The sequence below is a fragment of the Chrysochloris asiatica genome, unplaced genomic scaffold (assembly GCF_000296735.1).
Source record: "Chrysochloris asiatica unplaced genomic scaffold, ChrAsi1.0 scaffold00087, whole genome shotgun sequence".
Classification (NCBI taxonomy): domain Eukaryota; kingdom Metazoa; phylum Chordata; class Mammalia; order Afrosoricida; family Chrysochloridae; genus Chrysochloris; species Chrysochloris asiatica.
Window position 1 is genome coordinate 7,884,553 of NW_006408605.1, and position 20,273 is coordinate 7,904,825.

The following is a 20,273-nucleotide window of genomic DNA, read 5'->3' on the forward strand; positions in this document are numbered from 1 at the left end:
AAGTTTAGCACTCTAGGATCAGCACTGGACTGTGAACCACAAGGTTGGCAGTTCATCCCACCAGCTGCTCCTCAGATTCGACGACACTTTTAACAACTATTTTAACAGATTTGTGGGTAAGGAAAATTTCCAAGAGAATCACAGATAGAACCGAGAGTAATTATTTTACAATGTATCTGGAGATGTGGGCAATAATGCTTACTTTGTCAAAGCACCTATAGAGTAGAGTGCAGCTCCTTCTAGGTCTCTGGCATCTTTCTCACCTGACTGCTCTTTGGGTTCAAAATGTGAACAGACTATAAAACCAAATAAAATGTGATGTTTGTCTTTAAAATTGGTGGAGTATGCGCTTCCCATTCATGGAATTTTCATCATTTAAAAATCTTTAACCTTTAGCTAAAAGGAATAAATAGAATCTCATGTTCTTTCTGACTTTTTTCTTGGTTAAGTTTGCTGTTGTTGTTAGGTGCCATTGAGTTGGTACCGACTCATAGTGACCTTATGCACAACAGAATGAAACTCTGCCCATTCCTGTGCCAGTCTCAACAATCGTTGCTACACTTGAGCCCTTACTGCTTCCATTGTGCCAATCCATCTTTGCTCTTGAACACTTTAAAGAGGTCTTGTGCAGAAAATTTGCCCAATGCAATACATCATTTGATTTCTTAACTGCTGCTTCCATGAGTGTTGATGGTTGATCCGAGCAAAATGAAGTCTTTGAGCTTTACTCCTGGTGTGACACTGTAGGACCAGCACTGGACTTTGAACCACACGGTGCACAGTTCAAACCCACTATCAGCTCCTCGAAAATCCTATACAGGGGGTTTCGTCTCTGAGTTGGAACCGATGTGACAGCAATTAACAATACTAACGTTCTGCATATATGTGTTTTTGACTTTGGCAGTACTACTTTTAGAAGATACTATACATACTGATAAGGGAAAGGAGAAGTAAAATCTAATCTGTCTCCTTTCTGTAAATGGTTTTAAACAAATTGAGTGAGTCAAATAGCAGCATTCGTCTGTCTGTTTGTTGTACTGTGGTGTTTTGTGAGTTGCTGTGATTCTGAAAGCTATGCCACCGGTATTTTAAATACCGGCAGGGTCACCCATAGTGGACAGGTTTCAGATGAGCTTCCAGACGAAGACAGATTAGGAAGAAGGAGTGACAGACTACTTCCAAATATTTAGTCACTGAAAACCGTATGAGTAGCAGAGAAACACTGTCAGATACAGTGCCGGAAAATGAGCCCCTCAGGTTGGAAGGCACTCAAAATGCGACTGGGGAAGAGCTGCCTCCTTAAAGTCAACTCTAGACTGTGATGATGGATTGGCCAAGTGGTAGCATCGATGGACTCAAGCGAGGCAACAGTAGTGAGGTTGGCCCAGGATTGGGCAGTATTTCGTTCTGTTGTGCATAGGGTCGCTGTGAGTTGGTACCAACTCGATGGCACCTAACAACAACAAGATGAAAGTAGTTTTCTACATTACTCTAACCTAAGAGTTTGCATTTAATACATATTACTGATATGGAGCTCTGGTAGCATAGTGGTTACAAATCAGGCTGTGAACCGCAAGGTTAGCAGTTCGAACGACCAGCTGTCCCGCGGGAGAAAGATGAGGCTTTCTGCTCCCGTAAAGATTTACAGCCTCGAAAACCCTGTACAGGGTCGCTCTGAGTCGGAAGTGACTCCACAGCACATAACCACCACCACCACCACCACTGATACGGAGAATTATTTTTCCCACTTGAAGCATATGTATAGACAGAAAGAGAAAGAGGTTGGGGGAATATGGTATACCCTAGAGATGGTTACTGCTTGCAAGTGCATATGCATGCATTTGGAGACAAAAATGTGACCATTCTTTTAAGTAAATTTTTTATTTGCTATTTAAAAGTATAAGAAGAATCACTGGGATTTGGCTCTAAACATGATCGGTTTGTCTTTCCAAGAAACAGAACCTGTGGAACAGAGGCAGACAGGAATATAGGGATTGATGGCTTCACCAGTTTGTAATGTTTGGAGGCTGGCTAAAGAGTAGTTGAAAATGTCTCAGGTAGAGCCAGAGAATCTTTGAATACTCTGAATTCCAGACTTCTGGGTTATTGGTGCAGTTGGTCACAGATGGACACTGTCAAGTGAAAATCAGTGTATCTGTATTGCTGGGAATTTTTTTCCTTTCTTTTTTTTGTTAAAACAACAAAAAAACCCCCCCCCAAAACATTTAGAAGTTAAGATGAGGCATTCAGGATCCCCATCTTAGTTTGACTCCATTTCCATCCTCCTTTAATTCTGATTTTTTAAAGTAGTTTTAGTTTCTTGATGGAATCCCTGGGTGCTACAAGTGGTTAAAGGCTCTTCTGCTAAATGAAAAGGTGGTAGTTTGAGTCCACCCAGAAGCACCTCAGGAGAAAGCCCTAGAAAACCACTTGGAAAGAATCAGGCATTGAAAACTCTATGGAGTACAGTCCTACTCCAATACGTGTGGGTCATTATAAGTTGAAATTGACATGATGGCAACCTTGGAGGTGGCAGGGAGGAGGATCTCTTATTTAGTAAATATGGCTAAGATAACAATGTGAATGAGTCACTAATAATGGTGAGTTGTGTTTGCTTTGATATTGCAACTTAAAAAATTGCTATGTATTCATTTTAACTTTTTTTGTTGAATATTTTATTGTGAATTGAGTCATAGTTTACATGGGAGGACATTGGTTTTATACTCATTTCATTGCAGTGATTACAGTCTCCTCCATACATCATCATTCAATAGTATTTGCTTCTATTCTGTCTTGTTTTTTGGATGTACACAAAAACGCTCAGGTATATATAATCATTAAGCAACCAAAAGGCTTATTCTGCAAACCTGCCTCCTGGCTGCCAGCACACAGCTTTCTCTTCCCATAAGTCTAGAGTCCTCAGCTGTTCTATTTTGCCATGTCATCAGCTCTGTCTCCATCTCTGGTGTCGCTGCTTCTCTGGAGAGGGTCCCACATTTGGCTCCTGATTTTCTCCCTTGATGGTCCTAGGGTCCTCTGTTCTCATTTAACTTTGGAGTTAAGTGCTTTATGCCATTTGATGCTTCTGAGTGGTGCCAGCAACAGGGTCATGTGGCAGCCTAGTTCTGTTTTGCTAGTTCTGGACTCTAAAAATTCAAAAACTAAACCCATTGTTGCTGATTTTGAGTGATAAAAGAGGCCCTGTAGGATGACAGAGTAGAATGGCTCCATAGGATTTCTAAGACTATAAATCTTTACAGAAGCAGACTGCCTCATTTCTCTTCCTTGGAGCAGCTGGTAGGTTCAAACCCCCCTGACTTTTCAATTAGTAGCCAGTCACTTAATCCACTGCACCACCAGGGATCCTTTGTTCTGTGCTCTGGGCAGGTTATTCAGCAGTAAATCTTTGGCACCCTGATGAGGCACCTGGGTTGAGATTTATTGCTGTGTTTCATTTAATCAGTTCCAGTTATAGCCTAGCTGCATGGGAGATGCTTTCTAAGGGTGTAAATCTCTATGGGAGCAGAAAGCCACCTCTTTCTTCTGCAGAGCAACTGGTGAATTCCAACTGCTGACCGTCTGGTTAGCAGCTCCACATGTAAGCTACTCCAGTTGGATATTAAGTAAAAGAAAATATATATAAGTCAGATATACATTTAAACCATAAACATCGTTTATTTCTCTCATCTTAGGTATCAGAGTCCTGTGGGTTAATTCGCTGGACTGCAAAGTTGGTTTGAACTTCAAGGTCGGCAGTTAAAGCTCCCCAGCCGCTCTTCAAAAACACTATACAGGGCCGGTATGGGTTGGAACCCACTCGACAGCACTTAACGACAACAACCATAGATATCAAAACGAAACTGTCAAAAGACCTGATACATTCACAGACTGATTAAAACATATATGGCCAAACCTTTATTTTAACTCTTGTTCTGCTAATGGTGTTTTTCCTGTTTCCCCTTCTTGTATGTGTAGCATGCTGTTTTTTATTCTAAAATATAGCCAGGTTTGGGTTTGTCTTCTTTCTCTACTTTTTGATTTAGATGTGTTCCCATATTAACACCTATATTGGATGCTAGCAACGTTTCTTAAATGTCTTAATCTAATAGGTGAATTTGTTTTTATGTGCCATTGAGTTGGTTCTGACCCATAGCGACCCTGAACAGGGTTTCTGAGGCTGTAAATCTTTACAGGAGCAGAAAGCCTCATCTTTTTCCCTTGGAGCAGCTGGTAGTTTCGAACTGCTGACCTTGCAGTTTGCAGCCTGATTCGTAACCACTACGCTACCAGAGCTCCTTGATAGGTGAATAGTACTCTCTTAAGTTTGTTTTTCTTTAGTTATGAGTGTTACTGAGCATCAGTTTTTATATATTTTGACATTTTTGTTCTTTTGTATGTTACCTGTGTATTTCATTTGTTCATTCTTGCCCTTTCCTTCCAAATTTGCAGGTTATTAACCTTAACAACTTCTACCACCAAAATATTTTTATGTTTATTAAAGAAATTAACTTTATTTGCCATATGTTTTACAAATATTTCTTTCAGTTAAGTCATTTGTCTATTTAAAAGTTGTTGTGATTTTTTTTTTTTTTCTCTATCTACTAATTATAATGAATGGCAAAACTGCTGCAAAAAAATGTACTTAATACTAAAGCATTCACTAAGAAGCTCTGGTAGGTAGCGTAGTGGTTACGAATTGGGCTGCTAACCTTAAGGCTGGCAGTTCGAAACTACCATCTGTTCCGTGGGAGAAAGATGAGGCTTTTTACTCCCGTAAAGCTTTACAGCCTTGGAAACCCTGTGCAGGGTCACTGTGACTTGGAGCTGACTCCACTTCACATAACAACAAAGCATTCACTTGCTATATAATGCTAAATACTCAGCACCTATTGGAAACCATGGTATTGCCTTAGCTCAGTAAATAGACATTCCCATATAACCCATTTTTTTAGTGTAGGAAATGCGGGGATCAGAGCCCTTGAGAAAGGCTTTTGTTTTTAAATCAACATAATAGAAAGTCAAGTCTTTGCTTTATTTTACTAATCAACCAACCATTTAAAAAATGCCCTTAAAATATCCTCACAGTTAAGTCTTACCTAACTTTTTCTGGATTATTCGTAGTTTCAAAATTACAGTTTTACTCTATGACATCTATATATTTAATCTATTCTATTTGTCCTTTTGGAATTTCCCAACTTAATATGTACAGCAGCAGCTATTTAACAAGTAGAGGATTATGATCTGTTTTAGGAAGAAGAAAGTTGGTGATTTAGGAAAGAAGTTGGAATATTTCACCTGTGCTTCAACCTGTGCTGTTGTTATGTTGTTAAGTGCTGTTGTTGTTAAGTGCTGTCGAGTAGGTTTCAACTTATAGCAACCCTGTATAGGGGTTCTGAGGAGTGGCTGGTGGATTTGAACTGTCACCTTAAGTTTCAAATAGATCTTGCAGTCCAGTGTTTATCCTGCAGTGCCACACCAGAACTCCAAACCTGTGCTGGGACTTATTTAACTATGGACTTTCTTAACTTTTCTTCATCATGATTTTTGTTGTTTTTTCCTTGATATAAGAGAAATCTGATCTCTCAGAATTTGGTGAGAAGGTACCGTGTGTTCTTTGTGATTTATGTATTTATGGTCAGTTCTGTGGTGCAGCAGCTATGTATGTAACTGGACACAGAATAACTGTTAAGCATGGTGGTATACCCCAAAAGCCATATTTCAGCACAAATTTTCAGCTAGAGCTGAAAAACTTATTGGAACTGATAGGCACCTTGGCATATGGTCAGCTGAGAAAAATTTCAGCTGAGAAAATAGCCAGGCAAGTCTATAAAGCACATGTTTGAATTTCTTCTTTCTATTGTGGAAACAGAAAAAAGGAGATTGATAATTTTTTAGAGTCCCCTATTCTTTCTCTCTCTCTCTCTCTTTAATTTATAGGATTAAATAGTAGACAAACTAGAAAATTTTCTGTTAATTGTAACGTATGGAGAGGCTACACCTTAAAAAATGCATTTTAGAATGCAGGTCTATATAATCATTTTATTCTGATTGAACTACTCAGCCTTTGCATAGGGCTTCCAGAAGCTCTTGCACACATACTTAGTTTTGTTAGAAATGAATCCCGATGTCGCGTAAAAGACACTCGGTGAAACTAAATTACCTTGGCAAAGAAAAATTTACTCTTGCAAGAGGGTGAGTGCGCACAGCCGTACATACATGAACAGGCCAGCGAGAACACCGAGTGGGCAGTCCACTTGGGATTTGAATCCCTGATGCGAGTCTCAAGGCTGTGTCTCACCCTATTGGCTAGGGTTTTGACCACACAATCTATTCCCTTACCCGGTTGGCTAGTTAAAAAATTTTAAGGCGCACATTACTTCTTTAGGAAAAGAAGAAGAGAGCAATCATAAAGTCTTTGCTCCAGGAAGTAGTTTAAAGAAAAAGAAAGTGATCATAAAAATATTTTTCCACAAGTGATGAAGCAGCTGGGGACTTTGGATCCAGAGAGGGAGAGGGACTGTGTGCTGAAGACTGAGGGTGGGGGGTGGAGGGGGTTAGGGGGTGGGTTTGTAGGGTATACCCTTTGGTCAGTTGATGATGCATGGAAGAGACTGGAACCATGGCAATGAAACCATATATGATAGAATGAATGTAAAACTAAACTTCTCTCATGTAAAACTATCATATAATTCACAATAAAACATGAAATAAAAAGTAAATAAATATTTTTCCACAGTTTATACTGAGCCCTTAAACCATCTGTGGGCCAGGTAAAACAACCAGGATCAAATCGCTTCTCATGGTATGTTCCAACCTTACATTAAATAACAATGTGTTGTCCAGCCCACAGCAAACCTTTTTGTACCACTTAAAAAGACATGACTTGACTTTTTAATAGATGCTGGTCTCCCTTGGATTTCAAGCATTTTCTCAAAAGGCTCTTTAATATTAGTCTCCATACTTCTCTGAGGTCTTTTCACCTATGAGCAGCAGCTTGCATATCACTTCCATTCTAAAGTTCCTTGCTACCTACTTTACTTGAATGCTTCTAGTCTCTGAACGATAGCCTACATTTTTCTGTTAAGCACCCGGAAGTGATCCAGTCCTTCCTCTTAGTTATCTTGTGGAGAAAAGGGGCATTATGTGCTCATTCTGACTCAGGCCTCCTGGAATGCCTTATTTCTTAATTTCTTGTTATTAATTTTCTGGGGGGGCGTTATTTATGTATCATGACTTATGGAGGTATTGTATCTAATTAATTAGACCTTCCTGTTAATGAGATCATCCTACTGTCTTTTAAACAGTCCTTAAATGTTTAAGGGTTAAAACATTGAAGTTTATTTTCCCCTCTAGTGTCTTTCCACCACTTGTCTGTCATTTTTGTAGTACTCTGGTGGCCTGTGTGTTGCTGTGATGCTGAAAGCTATATTTTAAATACCAGCAGAGCCACCCATGGTGAATAGGTTTCAGCAGAGCCTCCAGACTTATGACAGTCTAGGAAGAAGGAGAGGGTGGACCCCTTCTGAATGGTTAGCCATTGGAAACATTTTGAATAGCATTGGCAGCTACAGTATCTGAAGAGTTCCTTAAGTTGGAAGGTAATCAAAATATGTTTGAGAGAAAAGAAAGTCCATAGTTAAATAGGTCCCAGCACAGGTTTGGACTGTGCACAGTGGGGACTCTTTCTTTACCCCCATACTCTTAAACTAAACTCCCTCTTGAAACCTTGTAAGCCAGTCACTTCGTGCCTTTATCGCCCGCTAATTTTAGGTAGCTAAGGTCTAAGTTGCCCGTCCCTATCCTGTGTACAGAGGGCATAGCATTGATACTTGGATGTGAAGATTCCTACCCTGTCTGTTGGTATTTAAACTGTCCAAGTCAGGTTCATCGAATTGTAGCAATTTACCCTTGTTGCCATTGAGGCTAGGTCGAATGGGTACTGTCTGCAAGTTTGGGTGTTCTTGTGCATCTCCCCTTACTTCATATCATCTTCATATCACTCTGAGCTCTAGCCCTCTGTGGCTATGTCCTTGTCCATAGTTTCAAGTGTCCTCAGGTCTCACCACACTCTGGACCAACCAGCCCTTACTCTTCTCTCTCTCAATCTCCAGGTCAACGGGATCCAATGGACTGTGGTTGAACTCAGCCCATTTCTTCGTTGCTGCCTTTCCCCCTCTTCCACTCACCAGTAGACCAGTGTGGTCGCCAGCAAGCTTACGTGCTTGTTTGTGTGTTCCCTTTGAGTTTCAGTCTTAGAGGGGAAGTTTGTCTTGAAGGAACTTGATTGCTAGCTTTGATGTCTTCCCGGGGAACAGCTTGCTTATTCTTGTAGTAGCCAGTCATACTGCCATTTTTGTTTTGGGTTTTTCCTGATGATCTTTTTATGAAGATTTATCTTGTCACTGTAGCGGTTCTAAGCTGGTCTGCTTGTCCTTTCTAGTGGGAATGTCTCACCTCATAAGGTTCTGGATGGGACTCAGGATTCTACGTAAGGTCCTATACTCTGTAAAGGCTTTGCACGAGGCATATTTCACTGGGCACGTTCTAGAACCCCTTTTAGGTATTCTAATCAGTTATAGGCTGAAGACGAGCTTACAAGTTTTCTCTAATCATTTTTCCCAACATTCCTTTCTATCCCACTCAAGTGTCTATTTTAAAATAGTAGGCAACAGAAACTAATATTCATAAGACAGTCAAGCATTTTAGTATGATTTCCCTTCTTCAAGCTGTACCTAGAACCTTGTATCCCAGAGCCCTGTTGTTCCAAGGTTGAGCATGCATCACTATTTACTTCTGTCCCACTTAGGACATGCAAACCTGTCTCAGTGTTCCCCTGTGTATCTTGTTCTTCTGCCTCTTCCCCCTTCTTATATTGCCCTCCCGCCACACACAAACTAAACCCCTCACCCCAGCCCCATTGTTGTGGTTACCTTATATTCCATTTATTCTTCCCTCCATATAAGACAGTCTATTTTATCCTGTAATCTACCTGACCTTCCCACCAGCTAGATCTCTGTTCCTCTGTTTACCTTCTTTCACATTGTAATTGTTTTGATCATTGACCTCCCAGATCTGCTGTTCTTATAATTTTATTCTGTTCTGGACTCTTCCATTTGTTGATTGAGTTCAGGGTGATGCTGCCACATACGTCATTCTGTAGTTGTCTATTCTTGTCGGTTCTCAGTCCACAGAACTTCCTTTAGGATGTTTCTCATAGCAGGGTTGGCTTTGGCAAAATCCCTTAGCTTCTGTTTATCCTGGAATGTTTTGATTACACCATCATATTTGATTGACAGCTTTGCTGGGTGGAGGATTCTTGGGTGGCAGTTTTTTTCTTTCAGGGTTTTATATATGTCTTCCCATTGTCTTCTTGCCTGCATGGTTGAGAGAGGAGAGCCGAGCTTAATCTGATTTTCTTGGCTTGTATGTAACACTTCTCTTTACCCTAGCTGCTTTCAGGATTCTGTCCTTATCTTTTATTTTGGAGAGCTTGATTATTATATGTCTTGGTGATTGTCTTTTAGGGTCTGTCCTTCCTGGGGTTCGTTGAGCTTCTTGAATGCTTATCTTTTCACTTTTCAGGATGTTAGGAAAAATTTCTTCCAGAAGCTCTTTAACTATCTCCTCTGTGGACTTGTGTGATTATTTCTGTTCCAGAATGCCAATAATTCTTAAGTTATTCCTCTTCATGTTGTCCAACATGAATCTTAGGCCTTCTTCATAGTTTTTTATCCTTTTTGTGTTTGCTCTTCTATTTTAGTAGTGTTTAGAGATTTATCTTCTAGCTCACTAGTTCTGGCTTCTATCTCAATTCTACTCCTTTGCCCTTTCATTGTATTGTCCATTTCAGATACTCTGTTATTAATCGTTTGGACCTCTTTCTGTAGGTTTTGAATTGTTTTCAATGCTGTATCTATCTTATTTGATTGTAGCGCTTTTCTGACTTCTTCCTTATTTTTCTCAACTCCATTGTATAGTGTTTTGATCCATTTTGTAATCATTTTTCTGAATTCCTTCTCAGGCATTTCCAAAGCCTGCCCATCTTCCAGTATGGAGTGTAGGTCTACTTCCAGCTCAGTCACTTTATCTTGTTTCTGGACATGTGCTGTTACGGTCATCTGTTTCTGTTTTGGGGAAATATTCAAGAGTTATCTGTGGCCTTAATACTTAGGTGTGTATTTTGGTATTTTTTATGCTTTCTATTTGCCTCCAGGTAGATGTGATCAGGAAATGGGCTCCCGTTTTCACTCTTCTTCCTGAGAAATTTCAAGATGCCACTGTTGGTCATTGTGATGCAACTCAGGATTTAGTTTTCAGCCTATTTCCTTTCCTTTTTAATCTGCCTGTTCCACTCCACAATCCCCATTCAGGCCTTTTTTTCTAGTTATAAACAGTTCAGGGCCGTTTGTGGCTGTTTGGTTTCAAGTGGAAACTGTCTGTTTAAATTTTGAAGAGATCTGTGCACATGTATACTACAACCCTCCTTGGTTCGGAGTGGGGTGTCCACTCACTCAGGCACTGAATGGAGGTGCGCAGACAGCGGTAGACCAATGAACAGATACAAAAAAAAAAAAAAAAAAAAAAGTCCACACCTTTATCTCCGCAGTTCTTTCAGAAATCCATGGTTGCTCTGATCCTTTCCCCACTTGGTCTCACCCAAGATAGCGGTTCCTGAAGCACTGACTGTCTTGAATATGAAAGCAATGGATTTCTTACTTCTGCTACAAATTCCTCTAACTGTAAGCCTTCCAGCCTTCTAAATATTCCTTTATATGTTGTTCAGAATTCTGACACCATCCCCTGGGCCTGCTTGGTCCGATATTCTGTGTTGTTGTTGACAGAGCTCTTCACTGCACTTTCACCCTCTCCTCCATGTTTGTTCTCAGAATTGATCCTAAAATCTCTTTAATATTACATGCAAGTAAAATTTTGTTGAGTATAATTCAAAAACTGTTACCTCAACAGGGAGCTGCCAGAAATTCCAGCCAATTTCAGAGGAGGATGTAGAACTGGGGATATCATTGCTGATGTTGGATAAATCTTGGCTGAAAGCAGAGAATAGCAGAAAGATGTTTGTTTGCTTGTGCTTTACTAACTACACAACGTCATTTGGCTGTGTGGATCTTAAACTATGGATAAAATTGTAAAGAATGGGTATTCCAGAACACATAATTATGCTCCTGAGGAATCTGTGTATACGCAGTCATTTGAACAGAACAAGGCAATTCCACTTAGTGGTTTAAAACCAGGAAAGCAAAGATGTTGTGGCACGGTTGTATTAGCTAGGAGGCCACTGCTGATAAGAATGCTCATATCAAAATTGTGTGACTCTGGGTAGTTTCTCTGTTCAATAGAATGGAATCTATCAATTGATTATTTCCAGGAAAAGTTATATGCTACAGGATTGCTGGATTGCATATTTCTAACAATATGTTTGAGTAACTTTTGCCCAGCTAAGAATTGTTACTGTTGTTAGATGCTGTCAAGTCAGTTCTGACTCCTAGCGACCCTTTATAAGGTTTCCAAGGAGTGGCTGGTGAGTTTGAACTGCCGACCTTGTGGTTCAAACTGGAAACCAAAAACATAAGAACTTTAATTTGTGTGAAAAGTAAAATCTTTGACATATCAGTAAGCTTTCCACTTTCATCAAGCTCAGTGTTGAGGTTGATGTGTTTATTTATCGCTATTATATTTTAAATGATTGAAACCCTAAATTTGCTACCTAGACCACTGCCCCCCTTATTTTTTTGTTTTGTTTTTCTTTTTCTTTTTAAGGGCTGCCTTTGATGGAAAAGGCGTGCTGTCTCATATAATCTAAAAGGTTCAGTAAATAACTGCAGCTGAACTGCCCTTCCTGATTAATGAGGCACAAACCTCTATTTCCCGCGGTAACAAGAAAGACAAATTGATTTTTAGGGTAGTTTGACAGAGACGGAATTAACAGATTCATGATGTGGGTTGCATCTTAAAGTGAATTTTGCTGTGTGAATATATTTTCCTTAAACGTCAAGGTCAAGCACTTGCATTTATATAACTTTTCTGAGTAAATTTTTTATGAAAATTCCTGGACATTTGAGACATAAAGGAATTGGGCTTCATGAGGTGACTAAGCCCAGCTTTTGCGTTTCAAATTCCAAATGTTTTTTGGACCAAATGATCTATTAGAAACTCTCTAAAAATGTTGAAGAAACGTACTGGGTTTTACTGGGTTTATTTAGAGGCGTTGACATGAAGTTAGTGCTGGTATGTTTTAAGGTATGTGTTAAGATTTTTCATTAAAGTTTTATTTGTGAGGTGAGTTTGATTTTTTTTTTTTTTTTTAATTTAGACCACTTTTGCCTTGGTTTTTAGATCTTTGAGATTGTTAGTAACTAATTAAACTTTGCAATTTGACTTCTTTTCTATCTGACCGTTTTCTAGCAGGTAAAATTCTCTTAACTAGTTTTTGAGGGGACCTTTGCCATCCTGCCCCCCATTAATATAGTGGACTACTTAATTTCATTATTGGGGAGCACAGGATAAAGGATGTAACTGTCACCAAAGATGATGGTGACCATCAGTATTTCACTTATATTTCAACTCAATATTCTGAAGTTCCCTCTTTTCTCCATGTGTTCTCTATTAAATAACCTTTGAGGAGCCCTTGTGGTGGGTGCAGTGGTTAATTGTTAAATGCTCAATTGCTAACCAAAGAGTTAGTGCTTTGAACCCATCAGCTACTCTATAGGAGAAAAGACCTGGCTGATAGTTTCGAACTGCTGACCTTGATATTAGCAGCCCGATTTGTAACGCTACCAGAGCTCCATCCAGTAATGATTATAGTCCTGTAAACCCTATGAGGTATTTCTACTTGTCACATGGGCTCACTGTTAGTTGGAATTAACTTGACAGCATATAATAACAACAAAGAATCTATAATCCACCTCAGTATTCCTTCTCTTTTCGAACAGTCCACCGAAATGGGGCAGAGGGACAGTGGTATTGTCTCCTTTAAACCAATGGGGCGGAAGGGACAGGTGTCAAAGGTAAAGTGAGTAATACATGTATATAAAAGGCACTCAGTAAATATATGAACCAGCTCTCCTGATGCCCAGGTACTCTTTTGCTTGCTGGTTTATGTAGTGACAGCATATCCCCCACCAGAATGTTTTAAGACGGCACCCAAAGAAACTATTGGGCTAGCCTTCACTGTCCATTTGTACATCTCGTGAAATTACTAACATGTTTTACAGAACAAATCATATTTGTTGGCCTGGACATTTTGTGGAGAAAATCTTTTAATATACTTACCCTGTGTGGTTAAGTGCTGTAGAGTCGGTTCTAACTCAAAAAGATCTTGTATAGAATTTCCAAGGAGCAGCTGGTGGGTTTCAACTGCGACCTTGTATTTCACAGTCCAATGCTGATCCTTACTGCACCACATCATGAGTCCATAGTCTAAGTTGATGTTATCAAGTTTATTTTCAGGGACACGGGTAACTACGTGGGATAACTGCATTCATCCCTATTCTTTAAACCACAGTGTGTTAAAATGTCACCTGGGATAATCTCAATAGGCCTCTGGAGACATGCCAATAACCCCCCCCCCATGTTGATTTAAGCATAAATTACTATCAATTATCATTAAAGTTCTAAATTGTCTTACTTATCTCTCTTTCTTTTTTTCCCCTTAGGCTGGACGTAAAGAAAGAAGTGATGCACTCAATTCTGCAATAGATAAAATGACCAAGAAGACCAGGGATTTACGTAGACAGGTAAACTGAAAGAAAGTATTGCTTCTTTCTCTAAAATCTCAATTTTGTACTTTTGATTAAAATCTCAACAAATACTTACACATCATTAGGGGAAAGGATGAATTTTCACTGGAGAGTGACTATTTCTGCCTGTGCATTTGCTAGTAAGCTTCCAAATGGCTAATAAAACCTCATAGGGACCTGGAATAATGCTGTCCTATTGGGACAGGCTGAATAAATTAACTACAATGTGAAAAGGATGTACAGGTTTGAGAATCAATTTTAAATAACTTTGGAACCTGTAAAAATATCCTGAAGGATCTCACTATATAAAGTAGAGATAGAAATCCTAATTATTGACTTGTCCTGTTTTGATTACAAACTTGTATCCAGTCTCTTGGATCTTTGGTGGAAATACGTTTACCGTTTGAATATGGTGGGGGTAGAGCTATTAGGAGTTCTGAATTTTCCTAGTTAGCAAATACAGGGTAAGGAATCTTTACAGCTATTAACTTTTTGGAATTAAATTGAATTTTAGTCTTTAAAGTAGATATGGTTGAGTTTATTTAATAAAAATCGTATTAAGACATAAAAAGAAGTTGTAGTAATAATATAATTTCTAAGATTTAGAGGAGAGACATTTAAATACTAGTGTGTGTTCAAAAGCAGATTTAAAATCGGAATGTATCACTAATTCCATAGTTTTCCTTTAGTAAAGCAATACCAGAATGCTTATACAGATAACCTTTCAGTTCAAGGTTCATATAGTATGCTAATCTTGTTCAGAAAATGCCAGTTTCTTCCCCTTCCCCCATTAGACTAATTACATACATATTACAAGGCTGTGGTTCAATTTAACCCAGAGCTACTTTCTATTCAACTTGCATTGCATTCCTTTAAAAATGTAAGCCTCAGTTTTTAATTCTCAAGGGCAAAAAAGTTACCATTTTAAAACCTCAGTTTGTGCTGAAATGCTGCTACTACAATGTTAAAGCATTGTCTATGATCACATGTCTCCTCTGTTGCCATTTTGTAGAATTGCATTACTTACATGCAATTGCAGCCAAGCTATCATGTGATCCCATTATATTTAAATGTTCAAAAGAAAAAGGTGTGATGTAGCTTCTTGGTCAAAATCAAATCAAATTTCTACAATTTAATTATTAGCTCCGCAAAGCTGTCATGGACCATGTTTCAGATTCTTTCCTGGAAACCAACGTTCCACTTTTAGTATTGATCGAAGCTGCAAAGAATGGAAATGAAAAAGAAGTTAAGGAGTATGCCCAAGTTTTCCGTGAACATGCCAACAAATTGATTGAGGTAAGTGAATCAGCACTTTCATAGTTGTAGGTAATTTGGGTGGAGTGATTTGAGTTTTAATCAAAATGTTATTTTTTCTAAAAATTTTTTTGTAAAGGACCAGTTAATACATGAAATGTACAAAATAATAGTCTTTCTTTATACTTTGTTGTTGTTATGTGCTGTGGAGTCAGTTCTGACTCATAGCGGCCTTGTGCAGGGTTTCCAAGGATGTAAATCTTTACGGGAGCATCTTTCTCCCGAGGAACAGCCGGAAGTTTCGAACTGCTGACCTTGCGGTTCACAGGCTGATTTGTAACCACTACACTAACATCTATTTAAAACTACCATTTTTGTCAAGTAGCTTAAATTCAATGTTTATCTGGTACCATAGTGGTTACAAATCAGGCTGCTAACCTCAAGGTCAGCAGTTTGAAACTACCTACTGTTCACAGGAGAAAGATGACACTTTGTGCTCCTGTAAAGATTTAGAGCCTCAGAAACCCTCTCTACTGGGTCACTGTGAGTTGGACCCAACTCCACGCCAACATCAGCAGCACCACCACAATAATAAATATCGTTTCTAACCTGAAAACTAAGGAGCTCTGGTAGCGTAGTGGTTACGAATCGGGCTGCGAACCTTAAGGTCAGCGGTTCGAAACTACCAGCCGCTTCGTGGGAGAAAGATGAGGCTTTCTACTCCCGTAAAGATTTACACTCTCGGAAACCCTGTACAGGGTCGGAACCGACTCGACGGCACTTAACAACAACAACAACCTGAAAACTTAACAGCTCCACTTAACGTTGGTATTGTTGGTAATTGCAATTGAGTTAGTTCCGACTAATAGTGACCCTATAGGGTTTCTGAGGAGCAGCTGGTGGGTTTGAACTGCTGAGCTTGTAGTTGGCAGTCCAGTGCTTATTCCTACAGGGCTACATATAATGTTAGGCCAATAAATAAAGATAATGACTCAAAAGATAGTATAGAAGAAAAGGGGGGGAGGGGAGGGTTTCATAGATGTAGTCAAACTTCTTGGGTTTAAATCTGGGCAAGTTTCTTAACTCTGAATTCCCATTTCATTCCTTAAAAATGAGCATGTTAGTAATACTAACCTTGGGGTTATTTTGAAAACTAAAAGAGATGATGTATATGTCAGGTGATTAGCCCTATCCTGAGTCAGCCCAATCCTCTTATTTTAAAAGTAGAGAAAGTTAACCATAACATGTTGATAATTAGATAAATGTTTGCAAATTGGTCATTGTTAACGGCCATTTTCGCCATTCTAACTCATAGTGACCTTGTGTTTATCCTACAGCACCACACTAGGACTCAGTTGCTTTTGACTTATAACGATCTTGTATAGGGTTTACAAGGAGCACATGGTGGGTTTAAAATGCCTACGTTATAGTTAGCGATCCAGTGCTTGTCCTACAGTGCTACATCAGGATTCTGTTTGCAGAGTAGAAATGTGTAAATATGTGGTTGGTTTTTAGGGTGGGAATAAGAAAGTGATGTGTGAATTACCATTTAATTACCTGGTAACTTAGGCTGCGCCTGTCTTTTGCTAATGGAAATTTATTATTTGTTTTAATTTATTCATAATTACTGTATTTTGGAAATTTGACATGTTATAAAGTATGTGCCTAGCTTATTTGATTTTATAACTTTAATGCAGAACATTTATGAGACTGAGTCAAAAATTATCCATCCTCCGATTATATTAAAATGCCGGTCTATGTCCATGCTGATGACAACATTGAACATGCATGTGCAATAATTCTGCTGAATAGATGAGTCAGAGTGGATTATTTGGCTAATCATTTGCAAATCAACCATGGCTCTGCCTGTGAGATAATCCATGACAGACTTGAGTTTCGGAACGTTTGTGCAAGGTGGCTACCAAAATAGGTCACAGAAGAGCATAATCAGAAGCAAATTTGGACCGATACTTGAAGGGAAGGTAAAAGTTTCTTTAAAAAAAAATTGTAACTGGTGACGAGACATGAATTCATCACTACAAGCCTGAGAGTAAATTTTTAGATCGAGTATGAAATGGAAACATCCTCAATCTTCGACCAAGAGAAAGATCAGAAGTCAACCATCAGCTGGAAAATTAATGTGTGCAGTTTCCTGGATTCTCAAGGGCCAGTATTGGAACACTATCATGAAAAAATGTTGAATAATCAACAGTGCTCATTACAGTGAGATGCTCACTGAAGAGCTGAGGCCTAAACTTTGGATTAATTGCAGAGCACTGCTATCCAAGGACAGTGTGATCTTGTATGGCAATGCACATCTGCACACCTCTGCCCACAGTGTTGACATTCTGTAAAAACTTCATTTTCAGTGTGAAAGCATCATCCCTGTAGGTCCCCATCTTGATCCATCAGACTTTTCACCTGTTTGGTTCCCTGAAAGAAGACCTTCAAGAATGAAGATTCACCTCTGATGAAGAAGTAAAAGATAGCAATGCATTCGTGACTCATAGCTCAGCCTAAAACATTTTAAATAATGGAATACTAAAGCTTTTTGGCATATGGACAATATGTTTTGAAAAACAAGGAGATTATGTTCCAAGTGTTGTATTTGTCTTTTCTAAAAGACAAATTAATTGATTAAAATAAATTGTATGGCCATGGTGCGGATAATTTTTGACTCACCCATGTAATATTTAAGGCGCTCTCCTAGCATAGTGGTTATGAATCAGGCTGCTAACTTCAGGGTCAGCAGTTTGAAACTACCAGCTGTTCTGCGGGAGAAAGATGAGGTTTTCTGCTTCCGTAAAGATTTAAAGCCTCGGAAACCCCTGTACAGGGTCGCTATGAGTTGGAACCGACTCCACGGCACATAACAACAACAACATGTAGTATTTGGAAAAGCTATTCCATGGAACTTTTGGTAAGTTGGTTATTACATAAGAGTAGAAAAAGAGCCTTTATGTAAATGTACCTTACACATTTGAATTTATAGTGATAATTATCGATAAGTGCTGTGGAGATGGTTCCAGTTCATAGCAACCCTGTGTAGGTTTCCTGAGGCTGTACATCTTTGGGGAAATGGGAAGCTTTGTCTTTCTCTCATGGAGTGGCTGGCTGGTGGGCACAGACCACCCAACTTGTGGTTCACAATCCAGTATTTATCCTACAGAGCCACCATGCTTCCATAGTGATATTAGGCTAAGTTAATGTTATAAAAATAGTTTAAGGAAAGCATCAGTAATCTCATTAAACACATTACTAATTTAAAATATGGTTTTCTTTGACCATTAATTTAAGTATTATTCTGACCTGAATATGTGCAGATTACATAAATCAGTCTGCTGTTCAAGTTAATGATTCTGATATTTGGAATTAAATTGCGGGATTATTATTTTGTGTCTCCATTAAACATGATCTTGGCCACAATAGTGTCATGACATCATGAAGTGTAACCTCCAGATGTCCAAAGATTGTCCTCAGGAAACCAACTTCCAAGGAGTAACCTTATACGTTAGAGAGTTTGATGGTGATTTGGACCTCACCAGTATGACTGTGAGGCAGGACACAAGGGTACTGCCAGCCCAGGACATTGTGTAGTAGGCACCAGTAATGGCCAGACCTCAGAGGGCAACCCATATCTGTACTGGAGTTGGGTGGGTTTTTATTGTTTCCACTTGTGTCATCACCAGCCTCTCCAGCCAAACAGAGCTGACGTTTACTGTGTGCACTGTGTGCAAATGGCAATGTATTTCCACAGCCACTTAAGAAAGCAGAGGCTTAGAGAATGTTAACACCAGGATGGCCTTTTGGGGCAGCAATCACATGTAATTAACATGGGAATCACAATCACCTAGAGGCTGTAGTTCTCCCTACAGGCCTTACGGTTCCCTGGCCCCACTTTACATTCCTGTCCATGGGTATGTGACTAGTTGTTTGATTCTACTTTGTTTTGATCCATGTTGTTGTTAGGTGCCATCGAGTGGGTTCCAACTAATACTGACTTTATGCACACAACAGAACAAAACACTGCCTGGTCCTGTGCCAACCTCACAAGTCATTGCTACACTTGAGTCCATTGCTGCTGCCTCTGTGCCAATCCATTTCATTGGAGATCTCCTGCTTTTTCTCTGCCCCTCTGCTCTACCAAGCATTATGTCCTTCTCTAGGGACTGGTCCTTCTGGATAATATAACCAAAATATGAGACACAAAGTCTGGCCATCATGGCTACTAAGGAGCATTTTAGCTGTACTTCTACCAACACAGATTTGTTTGTTCTTCTGGCAGTCCATGGTACTTTTAATATTCTTCACCACCACCATAACTCAGATGCATCAATTCTTTTGTCCAACTATCACGTGCATATGAGGCTATTGAAAATACCATGACTTGGGTCAGGTTCACCATAGTTCTCAAACTGACATCTTTGCTCTTCTACACTTTAAAGAGGTCTTGTGCAGCACATTTGCCTAAAGCTATATGTTTGATTTCTTGACTGCTGCTTCCATGATTGTTGATGGTGGATCCAAGCTAAATAAATTCTTTGACAACTTGAATCTTTTTTTGTATTTATCTTGATGTTATATATTGGTCCAGTAGAAAGGATTTTTGTTTTCTTTATATTGAGGTGCAACCCATACTGAAGGCTGTGGTCTTTGATCTTCATCAGTAAGTATTTTAAGTCCTCTTCACTTTAAGGAAGCAAGGTTATGTAATTTGCATATTATACTGTTGTTGTTGTTGTTGTTGTTAAGTGCCATCCAGTTGGTTCCGATCCATAGCAACCCTGTATAGGGTTTCCAGGGAGTAACTGGTGAGCTGAGCCTCTGACCTTGCAGTTCAAATGACTTTGCAGTTCAGTACATTAACCCATAGCATCAACCAGGACTCCATTTGCATGTTGCAGTTTGCTAATTAGTCTTCCTTCAGTCTTGATACCATGATTGTCTTCTTATAACTCAACTTCTTGGGTTACTTGCTCAGCATACAGATCGACTAGGTATTGTTAAATGATACAACCCTGGTGCATACCTTTCTTGATTTGAATCCATTCAATATACCTTTATTCTGTTACAACAATTCACTCTTGGTCTAAGTAATGGTTCCTCATGAACACCAATAAGTCTTCTGCAATATTCATTCTTTACAATACTCTTCATAGGTTATCATCATCCACACTGTTGAATGCTTTTGCGTACTTAATAAAGCACAGGTAATAGTGCACCTTGGACTTCTTTCAGTATCATTGGCTCTTATCATATGCT

At 39.2% G+C, this 20,273-nt stretch overlaps 1 protein-coding gene across 2 annotated transcripts in view; it reads left to right on the top strand.

Annotated features, from left to right (window-relative positions):
* CTNNA1 (catenin (cadherin-associated protein), alpha 1, 102kDa) overlaps positions 1-20,273 on the top strand; it is a 211,806-nt gene that overhangs the window by 135,754 nt on the left and 55,779 nt on the right. For both annotated transcript variants that reach the window (XM_006866127.1, XM_006866128.1), the window contains exons 7-8: positions 13,674-13,754; positions 14,901-15,053. In XM_006866127.1, coding sequence (XP_006866189.1) covers positions 13,674-13,754; positions 14,901-15,053 — 234 coding nt within the window. The remainder of the gene's footprint in view (positions 1-13,673; positions 13,755-14,900; positions 15,054-20,273) is intronic.